The 19662-nt window shown below is 49.3% G+C and overlaps 1 protein-coding gene across 1 annotated transcript in view; it reads right to left on the bottom strand.

Annotated features, from left to right (window-relative positions):
* The window catches only part of ANKDD1A (ankyrin repeat and death domain containing 1A), a 39855-nt gene extending 28714 nt beyond the window's left edge, over nt 1–11141 (bottom strand). Inside the window, exons 1-4 of the mRNA XM_087820871.1 lie at nt 11100–11141; nt 7707–7810; nt 5858–5956; nt 559–657 (exon numbers count right to left, since the gene is read on the bottom strand). Of these exons, the coding sequence (XP_087676997.1) occupies nt 559–657; nt 5858–5956; nt 7707–7810; nt 11100–11136 (339 nt within the window). The 5' untranslated portion in view covers nt 11137–11141. The remainder of the gene's footprint in view (nt 1–558; nt 658–5857; nt 5957–7706; nt 7811–11099) is intronic.
* Between the last annotated feature and the right edge of the window lie 8521 nt (nt 11142–19662).

Consider the following 19662-nt stretch of genomic DNA (forward strand, 5'->3'; position numbering starts at 1 on the left):
CCTGATACGCCAAACACTGCGCCAGGTAATGTATACACAGCACTGCACTTGCTTCCCCCACAGCTGGGAGGTGGGTACTAGCATCCCCATTTCCAAAGGGGAAAACTGAGACTCAGGGGGGTAAAGTAACGTGCATAACATCCCAGAGTTTGGTATCTGGTGCTTTCTTCCTATCCCGATACCCTGATCACACAGGAGGCAGGGCCCTTGGGGAGCTGGGCGGAGCCCCCACCTCCCTCTCACTTAATCCCCCTACTAGCCTCTGAGGGTGTTACTTTATTCCTCTTCCGTAAGTAAGGGGGCTGGTCAGGCCCTAGACTGTCCTAACGTCCAGAGTGGTAAAGGATGGGGGAGCAGAAGGAAGAGGTGTCCCAGCTTCCCAGGGTTGAACTCGGCTGGTTTTCAGGAGGCAAGCTGGGGCGGGCAGAGGCATGTGGGGGGGGACCCATGGGGCAGCGATAGGGCAGGTGTCAGAGGTGGGGGCAGACCTGTGCAGTCGAGGCCGGGGGAACAGAGCGGGCAGGGGCAGTGGGGTGAAGCTGCCAGCTAAGGGCTTACCTTGTTCTCACAGTGGATCTTGGCCCCGGAGTTAACCAGGATCTGAAGAATCCGTAAGTGGCCGAACCAGGCAGACAGGAGAAGCGCATTCATCCCAAACTAGGGGAGAGGACACGGGAGGAGGGGGGAGAATGTGAGGAGGCGTGGCTGCACTGCAAAGTCATACAAACTGTAAGGGACCATAAGTGCCACCCAAGCCAAGGAGTTCCCGGGCTTAGGAATTTAATGTCGAGGAAATTTTAAAAAATAGAGGTTGATATACTATTGCAAACTTTCGAGGGTGAGGGGACAGTCAGTGTTTGCTAAATAAAACAGCTGCCATCTACTGCCACCATCATTTCATAAAGAGGGACCATTTTAACACAAAAAAATTGAAAGGACCCAATCTCAAAATATACTCTCCAAATACAGTTTTCATGAAAAACACATTACATCGTTCTTATTTTCTGACTTGCTGTGACTGGTGAAGACCTCCTCCGGGACTGGCATTTGAGAATCATTGATTTGAATCTCCCACAGAACATCCTTCAGGCTGATGGCTTAAGTGAGCACATGTGGCGGGGCAGCACCTGGCCACTGCAGGAGACAGCACTGCACTGGCACGCTGCTCACCGTGAGGAGCCCCTCCCTGTGCTCTCCTGAGATCTGCACCCCTGTGCTTTCCACCCCACCGGCCCTTTGGAGCAACTGAGAGTATGTTCGGAACTTCTGATGGCAGCCCAGCGCATTTGTAGGATGCTCTTCCTCAACATCTGCAAAGTGCTCCAGGGTCATCAGAGCTTTTTCTCTAATCTTGGTCCTTGTGGGGTTCTGCATCTGAGGGCAGCCTTAGCCCCCACTTCCCCTGAGCCTTCCCTGCTCTGCGAAGAGCACCCCCAGGCCTCTGAATTCACCTCCCAGGATGCACTGACAGCTAGCCACCCTGAGATGGTTTTTCGCTGTCTCTCCCCAGCTGTGGTACCAGGCCAGGTCTGAGCAGGACAGAGGCCTGGGGAGACCATCATCACTTTTGGTCTGAGGCTCTGCTGTACTCCCTCAGTTTTGGGCAACCCCAAAGTGTGTCTGTAAGTCAGGTGTTCATAGACCAGAAACAGGGTCATGTGTGGCTTTACGTCCCCCAGCGAGTGGCGAAGAATCTCCCTACAAGCATAAGGAACAGGTCCATAGTGGGCAAATGCTCCCCTGTCCAGCTGGGAGCAAAAATGAGGAGCCTGTCTCAAGAAGTACTAAGGGGTTAGTGCCCCCCCGCAATCTGCTCCCACCCCACGCATTCCAAGCACCTCCTAGGCCAGGGGCCAGAGGACAGGGCTGGCTAGCTCCAAGTCCTGAATCAGCTTCCGTTTCAGTCTGGATCTGGATAGGGACCAAGGGTGGGGAGGAAGTGGGGAGGGAGGGGGTGCCATCCTGGCACCTTCATGGAACACCCTGGTCACAGCTGCCTCCCCACTGGCTTCACCAGGAGGGGTGACAGGAAAAGGGGTCTTAGTGGAGGGCACCAGAATTCCTCTTAGGGACTGTGTTTAGGTAAAAGCTTTTACAAGTGGTTAGGATAAAAGGTGAAACCCAGAGGGACCTGACTGATTAGCAGGCACCTGAACGTCCAAAGAGAGTTTCGCGGCCCTGCTTTAGAAACAGGCAAGAATTGGCGGGAGGCAGAAGAAAATGACAGCATTGAAGGAAGGTATGGGACAGAGGCTGAGTCCAAGACAAGGAAAGTGCCAAAGGGCTTTAAAGGACAGCAATGTAAAAGAGGGTTTTAGGATTTTTACATTGTTTTCATGTAAATCCCCTCTATCTCTTATTTCGAACAGCCTGTTCCACACCAAAAGCCTTGTGTACGGGGTCTCTGTGGAAATAAGGGAGAAGTACTGAGATCCATGTTAGGGGTGCTGCCGGGGTAGAGACAAAGGTTACTTTTTAAAATAATTTTTTGTCCTGACTGGTGTGGCTCCGTTGGTTATGCATCATCCTGTGCACTGAAAGGCTGCTGGTTGGATTCCCAGTCAGGACCCATGCCCAGGTTGCAGGCTCAACCTCCAGTAGTGGGCATGCAGGAGGCAGCCGATGGGTTTCTCTCTCTCTCTCTCTCTCTTCCTCTCTCAAAAAACAATAAAAAAATCAATACAAATATTTTTAAAATAAATAAATAAATAAATAAAATTTTAAGTCCTGGTCAGTGTGATTGGTTGGTTGGAGCGTTGTCCCATACAATGAAAGGTCACAGGATCGGTTCCAGGTCAGGGCACATACCCAAGTTGAGGGTTCGATCCCCCAGTTGGGCGCATATGGGAGGCAACCAATCCATGTTTAACTCACATTGATGTTTTTCTCTCTTTTCCTCTCCCTTTCTCTCTCTCAAAAATCAATAAAAGCATGTCCCCAGGTGAAGATTCAAAATAATAATAATAAAACGAAAAAGTGACTTTGTTAAAAAAAAATTTTTTAATAAAATAAAATGTTTTTATTTTCGATTACCGTTGACATACACTATTATATTAGTTTCAGGTGTGCAACCCAGTGATTAGACATTTATGTAACTTATGAAGTGATCATCTTGATAAATCTAGTACCCATCTGGAACCATACATACAGGATGGAGCAAAAGTAGGTTTACAGTTGTGAGTACGCGAAACACAGAGTTTATTCTCGTATTATTTATTAATTACTGTATTATTTTCCATATGAACAACTGTGAACCCACTTTTGCCCCATGCTGTAGTTATTAGAATATTATTGACTATATTCCCGATTCTGTATTTTACATCCCCGTGATTATTCTGTAACTTCCAATTTATACTTCTTAATCCCTTCACCTTATTCACTCAAACCTCCCAATCCCCTTTCCATCTGGCAACCTCCCAAATGTTCTCTGTATCTATGGGAGACAAAGGGTTCTTTGCAAAATTTCAAGAGGATGGCAAAAATTGAGCAGAAGCTGAAAGTAAGAGCCAGCAGTGACAAGAATTTAAGGCCTTCCTCCTGAAATCTTAGGGAAGGTTCTGGACCTGCCACAGCTCCTGAGATGGGGACTGGAGCTGGTCTTAGCTAGAGCCAGAGGCTAGGAGACCCAGCACTGGCTCAGAGCTCAGCTCCTGGTAGAAGATCAGTAACTGTGGGCTGGCTAGATGAGGGAGGGGGTTTATAAAAGTACTCTCCTACTCTTCTCCCTCATATCTTGTTTTCTTGAATAAGCTTAGGGCAGAGTCCAGGGGGAGAGCCCACAGGAGCTTGGGAATTAAAAGGGTCAAGGCTGGTGGCTGGGGGAGGAGAGCCATTGGAGCCACAGCTTCCTGTCATTGGGAGCCCCAGGGACACCTCACGGTCCTAGTTCCAGGAACTTCCCAGGACAGAGCCCTGTGGGATATCACTAGAGATCAACAATAGATTTCCCTTCTCCAGTGTCTCCTCCATCCTCCTGTTACTAAAGCAGGCATACCCATCAGCCTTCTTATTTTTTAAGATATATGAATTGCTATTTGCAAAGGAAACAGATTTATAAAAGTACTCTCCTACTCTTCTCCCTCATATCTTCTCAGTCCATCCCTCAAGGAAGAAGTCACAGAGTACAGTGGTGATAGTGGGGGTCTTTTTGAGCAAAGGGCTGACAAAAGAGCTTCCAGAATTTTATTGGGAAACTCAGAGTAAGGATTCCAGACATTCTCCTTCCAGAGTCATCTCTAAATAAGGCCTAAGCAGGTGCAGAGAGGAGTAGGTTGTAATCAAGCCCTCCTCGTGGTGGGGCCTGGGAGCAGAGAGAAGCGAGGACAAAGAAAAGGATTTCTGTGAAAGCTAAGAATCTGCCAGAAAGCTTATAATTTTGTTTTGTTGGATTCGATCTCAAATAATTTTACTTTAATTTTGCTGTTACAGTTAACAGTTTTAATTATAGATGCATTTGAGGGAAGTTTAGATTACAAAGAAAAACAACTATGATAATTGTTTAAATAATGATAATTATTTAAATTATAATGTGATAGGGTCCTAGCTGGTTTGGCTCAGTGGTTAGGGAGTCAGCCTGCGGAATAAAGGGTCCCAGGTTTGATTCCAGCCCAGGGCATGTACCTTGGTTGCAGCCTTGATCCCCGGCCCTGGTTGGGGTGCCTGCCAGAGGCAACCAGTCCGTGTGTCTCTCTCACATTGATGTTTCTCTCTCTCTCCTCCTTCCACTCTCTCTGAAAAGCAATGGAAAAAATATCCTCAGGTGAGAATAAAAAAAAATTATAATGTGATACCTATGGGCTTATATCAATGTATTATTTTTTATTTTTTAATCATTTTTTATTTTCAATTACAGTTGACATACATTATTATATTAGTTTCAGGTGTTTACCCCAGTGATTAGACATTATATAACTTACTAAGTGATCATCCCAGTAAATCTTGCACCCATCTGACACCATACATAGTTATTAGAATATTATTACTATATTTCCTATGCTGTATCCAACATACAATTTTTAAAAAATATGTTTTTGTTGATTTTTTTAGAGAGAGGGAAGAAGAGGGAGAGAGAGAGAAAAACATGAATGAGAGAAACACCCATCAGCTGCCGCCTGCACGCCCCCTCCTGGGAATCTAGCCCAAAGACCGGGCATGTGCCCTGACCGGAAATCCAATTGGCCACCTCTCTGTGCATGGGACAACACTCAACCAACTGAGCCACACCAGCCAGAGCAATATACAATTTTTTAAAATTTAAATTCAGACTCTTAAAAAATTAGACTCTTAACTGTATCCCTGCCAAATGTCATTATCAAATTCAGCCTTTTCCCCAAACCTATAGCGCTAATTTTGTAGCTCCTGTTATTCTTCAGCACTCTATCTCAGCAATGTGCTGCCTGCCAATTTATTAAGTAAGACTGTTAGTCCTCATGCAAATTGTTGATTAAAACTTAGGCAGGCAGAGCCTTGTGGCATACCATGAGAGACACGCTTTCCGATGACTTTACTAATAAGGCCTTTATTAAACCACCCAATTATCTCTTCCACTGCCCATACCTCTCCTTGCTCACATGATCTCAGGAGGAGCCGAAAAGGCTCTCCGAGAATTGAAAGGCCCTTGAAAATGGAGAGACCTTTATAATGACTGCACAGGGGATAAATGGGACCAGTGCAGTGCCAAAGCCCCTTAGAGACTTAGACTCCCTGCCCACTCGGCACCTGGGCATCTGCGTATCAGCGGCAACCTTGGCAACGACAGCTGCTCCTAGATCCAGAGTGGGCTCTGATGCCCCTTCCCCACCCTGAGACAGACAGACAGACATGCACACACAGACACGCCGCCACAGGGGTCCCTTACCGCGTCCTCATCATCCACAGCAGCCTCATGCTCCAGGAGCAGCCGCACGGCTTGCTCATGCCCTGCACCTGCAGCCCAGTGCAGAGCCACCCTGTCCACCTGCCAGGAGTGAGAGGAACCTGTGAGGCACTGGCTGGCTGCCTGGCCCAACCCCACCTTCCCCACCACCAGGCCAGGAAGCTGGTCTGCAGGATGGAAAGGCCTTTGCTGGCTCTGGTGACCAGCGACTGGGGCTCCAGTCCCATCCTGGGCCCCTCCTCCTCCACGCAGCAGTAGCTGAAATGAATGCAGTAAAACACAATGACTAGATCCATCTGCCCCCCACTAAAACTCTTCACAGCTCCCCACGGCTCTTGGGATAAATGGCCTGGCCTGGCCCCACCTCCCACAGCTTTTCAGAAATGCCAGCTTCCCCCTCTAAGTCTGGCCTGTGGCCTGTGATTATTCTCCAAGTCCCTGAGGGCCCCTGGGGCCTCCTTCCCTCAGAATGGGCCTGAAGGGGCCTGACCCCCACCTCATTCTCAGACGACCCTGGCAGTTCATCCTGGTCTCTGGCCCTCGCCTGGTGAAGCCATCGTCCCACCATAGCTTTCTGCTTGTGAGGTGACAACAAAAGGAAACACTAATTTTCTGTGGGGTGTCCCTGAAGACCAGCTGCTCCTTTCTCAAGGCTTCTGCCTGAACACTGTCCTCTTCACTGGCTCCTACCAAAAACCTCAGGCGGGGCGGGCCCCTCCCACGCCCACATGCTCTCAACTCATCACAGTGAGAATGAATTGTTTGTGACACTCTGTTTAATGTCAGTCCCCCCCCACCGGACTATCAGCTCCAAGAGGGCGGGCATCACATCTGCCGTGGGTTCTGCTCTGGCCCTAGGACCCAGTACAGTGCTGGCACGGAGTAGTAAGCCCTTAATAAATACTTATTGGTTGAATTAATCAATGAATGAGTGAGAGGTGAGTGGGGACCACCAGGAAACAGGTGGACGAGTGTTCTGAAAACCCCAGAATTCCTGAGTCCTAGGAAGGCTCTGAAGACCCCGGTCACACCCTTGTTGTGTCACCCAAGACAGAGCGGCCTCTGCTGCAGTCAGAAGTCCTGCATCCAACCTTTTCAGCCTCAACTAACACCCAAGTTGGCGTCTCCTCTAAGGTGCTCCTAACAGCCAGAGCCCCAAGGAGAGGAGCTGCTACCCCAGGTGGTATTCAGGCCTATCCTCAGTGTCCCCCACCAGAAGGAATAGCTTTTCCCTCTGTCCTATTCCCCAGCTGGGCTGTGGACCACCTCACCTGCAGCTTCCCTGAGGCCTGATCAGTGGGGCTCATCTGCCTCCCAGCCTGGTCTCTGAGTCCCCGAGGGCAAGTAGGGGCGCACAGCAGCTTTACACATTCAGTGGGCACAGGAGGCCCTCAGAGAACTAAGCTAAATGTCCACCTCACGCATGCTCAGCCTCTCTTGGCCTGGTCTCCTTTGGTCTCAAACCCCTGGACTTCTGACCACAGGCATCACTCCACCTTTGTCCCTCCAGGTGTCTGCCCCTATCTGCCAGCATCTGACTCCTGACCTTTGATCCTTGGTCTCCTGGCTCTAACTTCTGTTCCTTGAATATGACTTTCAGATGGCTCACAGGGGTTAAGAGTACATGTTCTGGAATTCCCCAAGCCCTGGCTCATCACACTGACCCTGACCTTGGGTGAGGCCTCAAAGACCTTGAGACAATGTGGACAACCTGAGCCTCCCCCAAGTCAACACATGCAAAGGCAGGCTCCATAAACTGTCTCTCCTGCATGGAGGCGCCCCCACCACATTGTCCCTATCCTGCCAGAACCGGAGGAGCTTGTTTACGCACGTGGTTTCTGGCCCTGACGTCGACTCTTCTCCTGATCAGCTCCTTCATCCTCACGATGTTGTTCCTGCGGGCAGCCTCATGGAGCTGCCTCTCAAGAGGAAGCACTGGGGGGAGAAGGGGGATGCGGGATTAGGGGGCGGGTCCCTGCATAATGAGGACCAGTGAACAGCCTCTTCCTGGCCCTGAATGCTCCTGGGCTGGGGTCCTGCAAAGTAATGGAGAGTGGAGGGGGCGGGGGATGCCTCTCCTCCATTTCTGTGTCAGGACTTCCCCAGACAGGTTGTGTTTCCTTCTAACTCACCACATGTCCACACGAACAGGACTCAGCAAAACCCTGAAGACAGGGGCCCCTGGGCAAGACCATCCACGGAGCGAGGTGTGTGCCCTTCACCCCTGAGAGGGGCCCATCATCCAGGTTTCATGGCTGCTCTCCAAGAGCTGCTCTTAGGAAGGGAATGGGATTCATTCCCCCTGGAGTCTATAGCTACCTTTTTCACAGCGCTGTACAGAAGAAAGCAGCCAAGATCTCCTGAGCCATCCACTGTGTCAGGCCTGCTGGAGGCCAGAGGCATGTTCATCTGGCTTCTTTTTCCTGTCCCTCCACCTCTTCTCTCCCCTCCCAGCTCGGGGGCCCACTCTGATTTGCCTTCTCTGTGTTCTCTCTGCACTTCTCTCACCCTCATCATTGCACCTTTACCTCAGACAGTCTAAAACTAGAGAGAACTTCAGAGCTCCCCTGCCAGCCCCCTGCCGTGGGCAGCGATGGGCTCAGAGGGTTCGTGGCCAAGTCAGGAGGAATTGGGCCTGGTGACCCCCATGCTGCTGTCATCCTGCCTGCTCTTGGCTTGTGAGAATGTCTGATCTCCTTGGCTGGACCTCAAGCTCCTTGTGGGCCCTGGCCACACCTGACCCTTCCCAATCCACCTGTGGGTCACAGCAGGCCCAAAGCTGGGCACAGGGAGGAATCCACAAAACTCTGCTACCATGAGCGACACTAATAATCCCCAGACTAAGAGATGCCCGTCCCTCCTCCAGAAAAGCTTAGACACATGGGCACAAATATTTCCTGGCCCTTTGCAGTCATTACAAGGAGGTAATCTTGTGGTTTTATTGTTGCCAAACCCACATCCTGCATGTATGGTCCAGTGTGAATGTCCAAACGTGGCCTCTGTCTATCTAGGGACAGGCAGCCAGTGTCTGGTGGGGAAGGCTAACGATGCATTGAAGTGACAGACTGGCCTGCCATCAGTTTGTTTTTCCTGATAAATTCCACATAGCTTTCCAGATGTGGAAGAGGGTCTTGGGCTTTCTGATGCCTTACAGATACAACTGTGGACCTCAGAGATGCTGCTCCAGGGCAATCAGCTCTGGCTGAGTCACTTCCTGGCTGTATGGCTTAGTTACTTAATTATCTTGTGACTCAGTTTCTTCATATTCATTCCAAATGGGGACATAAGCTGCCCTGCAGGGTCATGGTACGATTAGATATAAGATATGAAAAGTCTCTAGCATGGTGTCTGGCAAGTAGTGCCACAATTGTCATCACTATTATTCCTCCAAAGCAAAGGGTCAGAGGTTAAATTCTGGTGGTGAAAGACCTGGAAGTGGTAAGGCCTCCTTCATTCAGGGCCCTCTGAGCCAGTGAAGTCCCAACCCAGCACAGTACCCTCCCTACCCACCTCCCTGCATTAGTTTTCTCCAAAGCAACTCTCGCCATCGGCATGTGCTATATTCACATATTTAAGTTTATTCCCTTATCATATAAGCCCATGAGGGGAGAGATTTTTGTCTGATTTGTTAACTAATGTATCCCCAAATTCAGGCACTGGCATATATTTGTTAAGTGAATGAGTAACACACAAATCATTAAATCTCTTCAGGGGCCTTTGAACTATAAAATGCTGCCCCAATTAAGACTCAATAGCCTCAAGGACAACCAAGCCATAAGCTCAGGTAAATGACAGGAAAGAAGCCCCAGGGGAAAGCTGCTTCCTGTTAATACTTCAGGGGATGGAGAAAACATCACCTTCCAAGAGTGGTTCACATTGATAGCTCAATCCTTCCCCATTCCAAAGGGGTCTGCCTTTCCTGCAGGTGAGGAGGGGCCCTTCTGGAAGAGCCCCTCTCAGATCTCAAACATCTCCAGGAAGCACTGTGTCCCCAGCTTTTCTTTCCTCAACCTGTTGGCTGAAAACCACCATGATCCAGGTTTGGGAAAAGAGTTGGCACCTAAGGTGTGAGATTAGAGAAACTGGGGGTCTAGTATCCACTCTGCCGCTTTCTAGCAGCAGGATCCTGGGTTAGTCCTGTCCCCCTGGGCGTCTCAATTTCTTCAGTTGTAAAATTGAGGGAGGGTGAAGGAAAATGATCTGAAGAGACCTTTTCCAGCGCATGACTCCCTTCCTCTTAGCTGAAGCCTAGGGGAAGTGCTCTGGCTTGTCTTGGCAAACAGCCATGAGTCGGAATGGGAGCAAGCAGCTAACCCTGCATAACAGGAGGATAAAATCCAGTCTCCTCTCCTTCCACCCACCTCAACCCATACATCCTCTTTGTGACCACATTGACTACACACTGCGCTCTAGCCTCTGAGCTTTTGCCCAGGCTGAGTCCTCTAGAGGCCCAGAATTCCATCCCACAAACCCCATTGCTGCACATTGTAAAGGTCCTGATCATGAGATCCTCTGCCCCAGGCAGAACCCTGTACCCTTTGAAATAGCACCTTGATAGAGCCCCTCACCCCACCCCCACCCCCACCCCAGTGAGGACGCTGCCAACATCCTTCTCTCCCCTTTCCCAGACAAAGCCCCCTAAGGCCAGCTGATGCCCACATGGTTGCTGCTACCTGGCCTTGAGGCCCTGGCACTGGGCACACTCCTTGAGGTGCCCTCATCCCACCTGCGGCTCACCAGAGTTCCTCTCCTCTGGGTTTCAGTTTCCCCATCTGACATGGTCACCACTCTTCATCCAGCCCCGGCATGCTGGAGGAGCTGGGGCCTTCAGCATGTCTACCACTTAATGACTGTGTGACTTTGGGCCACTTCTTGAACCACCCTGTGCCCCAGCTTTCTCTTCTGCAAAAATGGAGATAGCAATAGGTCCTACCCATGGGGCCGCCATGAAGATCAAACAGCGTGCCTGTCCTGGCTCGGCCTGGCACACAAAACAAGTGCCCAGGAAAGGATCGCACTACCATCTTATTTCTAGCTAATGTCTCAGGCTCGCGGCCAGGGTCCCCTCGGCCAGAGGAGCGATCCTCTCGGCGCCATAAAGGAGCCCAAGACGGAGGCAGTCACGCGGGATCCCAGCCTGGGTGGCCCCCGCGGGGTGCGGGAGGTGCTCTGGCCCTCAGCTCGCCCCCGCCCCGCCCCCGGGCTCGCAGCGCCACTGACTCACGGCCGTCGGCCCCGCAGCTCAGGTGCTCCTCCTCCATGCTGCGGCTCCGCAGCCCGGCGCGCGCCCGCCCCGCGCAGCCCACCGGCGGCGCAGCCGGGGCGGGGCCCGGGAGCGGAGGGGGGCGCGGAGCTGGGCGGGGAGCGTCGAGGTGCGCGAGGCAGCCTCTCCTGCAGCCTGCTCCCCCCCCCCCCCACCGCCTGGGCTCTTGGGGACAACGTGGGCGCAGCCCTGCGGCCTCTCCCCGCTCCCCACCCCCATCCCAGACCGGGCTGCGGGGCCCTCGGGCTCCATGGACCTGCCCACCGCTCAGCGTCTTTCACACCCGAGGCTGGAGGGTGGGCGCCACTCTGAGCTCCGCAGGTTCCCCTCGGTGTGTCTCCCGCCACCCTACACCCCTATCCCCTGCCCGGGGGGCTGCCCCAGCCTCTCAGCCCAGAGGAGTGGGCAAGGCCTCCAACAGGCCCGATCCTCCAGGGCTTGGGCAGGCTCTTAAAGAAGAGAAACCCCAGGAAGCCTGCAAAAGTATGAAAAGATGGTCAGGTTTATTCAGGATGAGAAAAATACAAGTGAAAATGATAAGAGAGCACTTGCACCAGTTAGACTGGCAGAAATTAGAAAGCTGAATAATGCCAAATGCTTGTGGGGAATGAGGAGCTGTGGCAGCCAAGTCATTGCTGGTGCGAGTAGCCTGGGGCAGCCTTTCTGAAAAACAGTCTGGCAACAAGGAGGGAAACTATAGGCCGCAAACCGTGGCCCTAAAATCCTGCTCCTCTTCCTCTTCACCTGTAAAACCCATGGGTGAAGGTAGGGTCTGTGAGTGGTCCAGCCTGAAGAACCCTGCTTGGATGTGGCAGTGATCTTTCTCCAGGTCAAGAGGAGTTGAGGGCCCCCCAGCACTGGTGACAGGTTTCTCCACAAGTTGACTCTCCTGGCTTTTCCTTGTTTTTACTTCTTATCTTGAGAAATTAGAGTTTTGGGTTTTTTTTTTTTAACAAAATAGAACTGTGACTTGTGGTTTGCATTCTACCTAGTTGGTTTCGTTCCCCTTTGCTATTTGAGAGGCATTCGTAACAGAGGCGGCATCTCAGGCCCCCCCAGACCTGCCGAATCAGAACTTCCATTTCAACAAGACCCCTGGTGGTGGATGCCTGCTTACATCAGAGTATGAGAGCACCCTCTAGGCTGCCACACCGCTTCATCCCGGTCCATTTATTCACAGGCTTTTATTTTTATCTTTTCCTCAAGCAGATCTAATCTCTTGCACTGTCTTTACTGAAGCAGCCCCTGTGTTAGCCCTGTATCAGCATCATCTCATGTACTCTGCACACACACACAGCCCCCCCAGGTAAATGCTGTTATCAGCCTCTTTTCCTGGGAAAACTGTTGCGCACAGATAGTCACAAGACCTGAGCGCCCATAGGCCTCAGGGCCCGCAGCCAGTAAGTGGCTGATTCAAACACAGCACATAAACTACACAGCCGCTGTTGTTGAGGGCAAGGCTATGATGCCTGCTTCTGTGCATCCCCTGCAAGAATATGGGCACATGCCAGTGTCAGGACACAGTCTGTGATGGCTCTTGTCACCTTACATTGGTGGGCACCCTCCTCTCAGAGTCCCAGGGCCACTTGCTGGGAGTCAGGGGGTTCTCTACTGACATCCTCAAGGAAGCCCAGGTCTGCAGTGCATTCTGCCTGCTCCCCCGTCTGAGATGTCCTGGTTCTGGGCATCTCAAACTTTGGGGTACACAGTGGTGGGCAAGGGAAACAGGAAACCACAATCAAAACCTCAGTTTTACATGATGCCTGTGAGAGGGTGGAAAAGTTGCATTTTTATTAAAACAACCATGCTTTTACGAGTAAGAGGGCAGATGCAAAATCCAGTGGGTCACTTTGAACAAGACCACAGAACTTTGGGCGATCCCACTGTTCTATCCCTTGGAAGGAAATATTTGAGGGAGCCAAACACTGGCTCTGCCCTTTTTCTGTCCCTGCCAGGATGCAGAGCCCATTTCACCATGCATCTCCAGCCCTCATTACACACACACACACACACACACACACACACACACACACACACACACAATCTCCATGTCATCCTCAAAGCAGATAGTACCCAGCCTCACATGTCTGCTGCCTCCTCCCCATTGACATCAGGGACTATGAGGTCAAGGGACAAGAAGAACAAGTAATTCAGAGACCACTGGGGTTGATATGGATGGACAGAGGGCCTAAGAGCACAGTGCCGGGGTTTGGGGTAGGGGGTGGCTTCAGGACCTGTGTGAGTCTGTGTGACAGAGGGAAGTGAGTGACTTGTAATGCATATTATCTCAAATGTCTGGTTTTTAATCCTCAGGGAGGGGGAAAAACAATAAAATTAAACTTGCCAAAGTTCCTCCAGCAGAATATTTCCTCCATCCTGCCTCAGGACCTTTGCACTTACTATTCCCTTTTGCTTGGAACAGCTCTTACCCACCCTTTTTCCATGGCTGGCACCTTGTCATTTTTTAAGACTTGCCTAAGTGTCAATCTCCCAGTAATTGCGCCACCCTTACCCTCACTGTCTCTCTCACAGCAGCCTTTTCTTCCAAAGCACAGTCACAGTGTGTAATTCTGTAACAAACAACACTGGGTTCACCTGTCCCCACTCAGAACCCATTGCCCTGTCATTTCATACTCAAAAGAAACACTAGTCTGGTTCCAAGGCCTTGAAAGGGAATGCAGGTCCTTGTTTTCAAAGTGGCAAGGAATTCAAGAAAATTCAGACACAGCAAAACTTTCTAAAAACTATATTTCAACATGTCTTTCCCCAAAGGTCCAATCATCCCAACAGGGCCCCCACCTCTCCTCCCAAGCCTTCTCTTCCTCTCTTCCCCCTCCAACTCTTTCTGTGTGTGTGTGTGTGTGTGTGTGTGTGTGTGTCAGAGAGAGAGAGAGAGAGAGAGAGAGAGAGAGCGCTAAATGCCTTCTGCCCAGCTTTGTTTTTTCATACAGAGTAATTTTGTCTGCTCACCTCTTCTGCCACTGGAATCTCCCCCATCATCCTAACAGCCCTATGGGATGCCCACAAACAGACACCTCCTTCAGAGGCTGTAAAAACTCATAGTTTAATACTTTTTAACATGCCAGGTGAGTATCATGGACAACAAAGAAGCGCTGTAATAAATGTAACTGAAAGTGACCTCCCAGGGTGATCTGATAATAAATTCCTAACTGGGCAGCTCATGGTGGGTAGTCACATCTCAGGTCTATAACTTCCAGGTAAAATGTTATCTTTGCCTTAAGCAAGCCCTGTCTGTTGTCTAGGTCAGTGATTTTTCAACTGGTGTGCCCCAAGGGTTTTTAAAACATGCAATACCTGACTATTTAGTTAGGTGCACTGACCTCTTTTCCCTTAGATTGTCAAATTTAAAAATGACAACAACCAACCCAACAATAGCCATCCAGTGTGAATGAATCAAAATTTATACCTTTTTTTTTTCCAGATTAGCAAGAAATATATTTTTTGGTGTGCTGCAGAATTTTAGTATTTGGTTTATGTGTGCCATGAGATTAAAAAGGTTGAAAACCACTGGTCTAGGTTAACACATCTTTAAAATGACTCTTTTTCAGACCCCTTGAAAGTTTAACCACCTTTAAGAGAGCACATAATTATCCTATTAACTATCCTGTAATCCAATCCCAGACTTGCTTTCTCCCACCTCCATGTAATCTTCCTTACTTCCCTCCTTAATTCCAAATGCATTAAAAAAAAAACCTGCCAACTTTCATTCTGGGAAGCATTTTTCTCAGTCTGCTGAGATATGCTTCTAGGAGCATCCTCTGTTTAGCTCAAATAAACTAATAAAGTCTTATTTTTAACATTCTACAGGCTTGGACATTTCTTATGCTGACAATATTTATTTGTTTACTTACTTAGCTGTTTTCCACATCTTCAGTTTCCCTATAAGCACTTTTGTTCACCATTAAATCACAGGGAGAGAAGGAAGGAGGGAAGGACAGTGAAAGGGAAGTCTCAACAGCACATGATCCCTCAAGTTGATGGGAGCCCTGAACATGCAGGTTTCCAGTTCCAGGCATCCAGGCAACAGATACCCCTGGATTGTACTCCTAGCTCTGACCTTGCTGGGTTTGGGGGTTGCTCCATAATTGTTTCACTTTGCTTTTTAGATATTTTTATCATTAATTTTGTTTTATAGTTATGTAAATTACACATTTCGAAGTCAAGTCTCCGGAACTTGTCATAGTCAGTTGTCGTAGACCAGCGGCTCCAACGCTGTCCTTGGTCTCCTTCACTCCACATCCAGTGCTCATTCCCAGCTGATGGGCCCAGGGCCCCGCAGATGCTCAATGGCAAACCCACAGCATGCTCGACACTGACCAAACAGCTTCCCACAGACCTCCCATAGCTTCCCTTGGTTCCATTTCAGCTGCTGGACATACTTGGTTTCTCAGATTGACTGGCTAGCGACTCCTCTGATCCCTTAACTCCCCTTCTGATCACTGTCTTCCCCAGCTCCTTCTACAATTATGCAAAGCGAATTAATATAATAAAGCCCCTCTCCCACCACTCAGAGTGATTCTGCTCCCAGAACAATCCTGACTGACACAGTAACATTTTTGTTGCTGTTGCCTACCCTTATATTATTTTATTCAATCATATACCTATATATATGATGTAACACATGTAGTTTTCTCCTATTCCTATAGTAGCATACTTACAATTTTTCTCACCTTGCCTTTCTTGGTAACAGCTTTGTTGAGAGGCCACATAATTCACTCAATTAAGTGCACAATTCAGTGGCTTTTAGTATTGCTCAGAGGTGTGTAGTCATCACTGCTAAAGTTTAGAACCCCAAGCAACCACCAATCGACTTTCTGTCTCTACAGATTTGCCTATTCTGGACAGCCGCCTGGCTTCATTCACCAAACAACTCACCGGGTCTCTTCACAGCAGTATGCTGAGCTGTCCCCGTTCCCTTTGTGGCTTCAGAGTCCTCCATGTGCGGCTTGATCACCCAGTTCTTGCCGGTGGACTTTTGCCCTGTTTCCAGCCTTTTGTCATTACAACAGACTTACAATGAGTAGCCTCGTCCATGTACCGTTTGGTCATTTTTGCCAGTGCAGGGCTATAGGGCCTATTCTTAGAGACGGATTTCTGGGCCAAAGGGTAAATGCGTAATGACTTTGCCAGCTATTGCCAGGCCTCCTCCACATGTTCTGTACTATTCTGGACTCCCGTCAGCAAGCAGCGTATGAGAGAGCCTATTTCTCACAGATTTCCCACTCTCTCAAACTTGGAGTTTTGCCAGTCTGGTAGGTAAGAAATGTTAACTCAGTGTAATTTTAATTTGCAACTCTATCATTACAGGCAAAGTAGGTTATATTTTTCTATGTTTAAGAACCATTTTTATTTTTTTCTGAGAACAATCTGTTCTTATCTCTAGCTCATTTTCCTTTATGATTGTTGGCCTTTTTCTTAAGGGATTTTTTTTTTTAATTGATCTTAGAAAGGGAAAGGGAAAGAGATAGAGAGAAACACTGATGTGAGAGAGATACATCGATCAGCTGCCTCCTGTATGCGCCCCGACTGGGGATCGAACCTGAGACCTTCCGGTGCACAGGATGACGCTCCAACCAACTGAGCCAAACCAGCCAAGGCTTAAGATAATTTTTTTTTTAATCCTCACCTGAGGATATTTTTTCCATTGCTTTTCAGAGAGAGTGGAAAGGAGAGAGAGAGAAACATTGATGTGAGAGAGACATCAATTGGTTGCTTCCCACACACACCCCAACCAGGGCTGGGGATTGAGCCTGCACCAAGGCATGTGCCCTTGACCAAACTTGAACCCGGGACCCTTTAGTCTGTGGGCCGACAGTCTTACCACTGAGCCAAACCGGCTGGGGCAGGGCTTACGAGAATTTTAAAACAACTTTTATTTCTTGTCTAATTAATAAAGTAATGTTTGTTGGTTACCAAAGAAAATTTAAAATACAGGCAAGGAAAAAAATAGCCATAATTCACCTACTCAAAGATGTCACTGGGAATCACTTGCTATATATTAGGCTAGCCCCTTTCTAATGAAAGAAAAAAGATACACACTGTTGTATATAGGTTTAATATGATTTCAGGCCCTCTTATTTATGACTTAAGCGAAGTTGTTTGAATCCACTCGTTTATGACAAAGAGAAAAAATTGCTTTGATGTAAGCATGAACTTGTGTCAGAATGTCATCATTCTACATCTGTTGTCCTTGATAAGCAGTCAGTAGCCCAGCAGCTGAAGGACCCCCTGCAGACTCATCCATAAGAAACTATATACAGTGGTACCTCAGTTTTCGAACTTCTCCATCTCGCTTTACGAACGCTGTAAACCCAGAGGTAAATGCTTCGGTTTTCAAACACGCCTCAGGAGTTGAACATGCCACGCGGCTTCCGCTGAGGACAAGATCCTGAGGCCTACCTGTCGGCTGTGGATCCCTCGGTTTTTGAATGTTTCAGAACTCGAACGGTCTCCTGGAACGGATTACATTCGAAAACCGAGGTACCACTGTAGAAGCAACTATGGCAAGGGGACATTTACACTATAAATACTGACAGTTTGTGAGGAGTATTTGAGTTTTGGCTTTGACAAGGCAAAGCTTCACTAACCTAAAAATTCCCTGAAGACCCTTGGGGCATTCACTCCTGTCCAGGCCAGGCACTCCTTATAAAGACAGCGGTGATAAACCATAGGGCTTTATAGGGTAGCCCAGTAAAAGACCAGCTCACCTCCCAAAATTGGCATCTTAGTTCCCTAGCAACGTACTCTAGAGACAGGGACTTTCACTTAGGAGCTGGGAGCTGGAAATCAGCTCTGGCTGCTCTACACAGTGCTTATTGGTATAAAAAGGTACACCTCATATTAAATTTGGACTTTATTGCTTCATCTCCCCTTGCCTGAGACAACAGTGTGATCAGTTTGTCACTTGTTTGGAGTATGTTATTTCTGTATTTGGCTTATTAAGAGATATTATACTGTATGCTATTGGCTTCTGAAATTATTATAACTCCCACAGCAATCTCGTGCTTAAATGAATTTCTGGCAAAGACAACTCAGTCTCTGAACATCCCTTTTGCTGCCTCAAAACAACACACACACACACACACACACACATGTGCACACAGTGGTAAAATATTTATTGATCTTGTGCCAGCCTTGGGATTCAGAGGCTGCACTTGTCTCTCTGCCTAGCGCATCAGCTCTGTGAGGAGAGAGAGGTCTGGCATGCCCGGAGGAGGGAAAGGGCGGGGAGAAGGCAGAAGATTCTGCCAAGTGGGGTCAGGTGATGTGCCTGTACTGAGTGGGCAGTTTGGTTGTTAGTGGGAAGGAGCATCACTGCAGAATTGCTCACCCCAAGGGACTAAAGCTGTGTGGCCCTGGACAAGTCTCTCCCTCTTTTCTAAGGAGATAGGCCTATAGTCTTTTAGATCCCTTCCTGCGAAAGCATTATACTAAGACAGGGTGGATAATCCATTAGAGGAAGAAAGCATTGATTAATGACCCCCAGAAAGGCAGGGCTGGATTATTTTCAGGCCTCTGGACAATCCCTAAATTCACAGAGGCCCACCCACACTTCCCAGCATCTGTGTGCCCACGTCTTCCTGAGTCTAGTCCCAGCTCTGCCACTCCAGCTGTGTGACTCTGGGCAAATCACTAAATTTTAATTTCTTCCCTCACTGTCTTTATTTGTAGATGACACATCTTTACAGGGTCGGTTCAGAATGTCTAAGGCCGTCCCTGGCACACAGTGAACACCCCATTATGGTGGTGATTATTACCCTTCTGCTCTTCACCTGCCACCAGCACTATCCCATTGAATCATCTTGACCACCCTGAGGCAAATGCCAGTAAACCTAAGCTCCATTTTACAGAGGAGGCAAGTGAAGTCCAGAGAGGTAACTGACCCGACCAGGGCCAGGCTGCAAGCAGGTGAGAGCTGAAAGTGGAATCCCATCCTGGCTGGTGTGGCTCACTTGTTTGGGGATCCCTCCCTCCCTCCCCTGCACTGAAAGTTTGCCTGAGGGTTTGATTCCCCGTCAGGGCACAAACCCAGGTGACTTGATCCCTGGAAGGGGTGCTAGGGGTGCGTACGGAAGGCAACAGATCAATGTTTCACTCTCACATCAATGTTTTGCTCTCTCCCTCTCCCTTCCGCTCTGTCTAAAATTCATTTTTTAAAATCTTTCATTTTTTTTAAAAAGTGGAATCCAGATGTGCATCCCTCCAAAGTGACCTCAGTGGTCCCCAAGGTGCTGCGCCCCTCTGCGTCCAGGGCAGGACCCCCCACGGGTGAGAATCGAGGACGTCTCTCAGACCAGCGTCCCCTGGGGCCACACGACTCTAGGGGGCGACTCTCCCGCAGGGAAGGAAAGTGATTTGGGAGAAAGCCTCAAAAACAGCTCAAGCAGGTACCCCAGTGTGGAGCAGCCAGACGAGGCGGGGGGGGGGGGGGGGGGGGGCGCCCAGCTTCGCCGAGCGGAGCCTCCTACCCGAACCCTGGCGGGAGTGGGCGGGGCCGGCTCGG

The sequence above is a fragment of the Miniopterus natalensis genome, chromosome 1 (assembly GCF_054644295.1).
Source record: "Miniopterus natalensis isolate mMinNat1 chromosome 1, mMinNat1.hap1, whole genome shotgun sequence".
Classification (NCBI taxonomy): Eukaryota; Metazoa; Chordata; class Mammalia; order Chiroptera; family Miniopteridae; genus Miniopterus; species Miniopterus natalensis.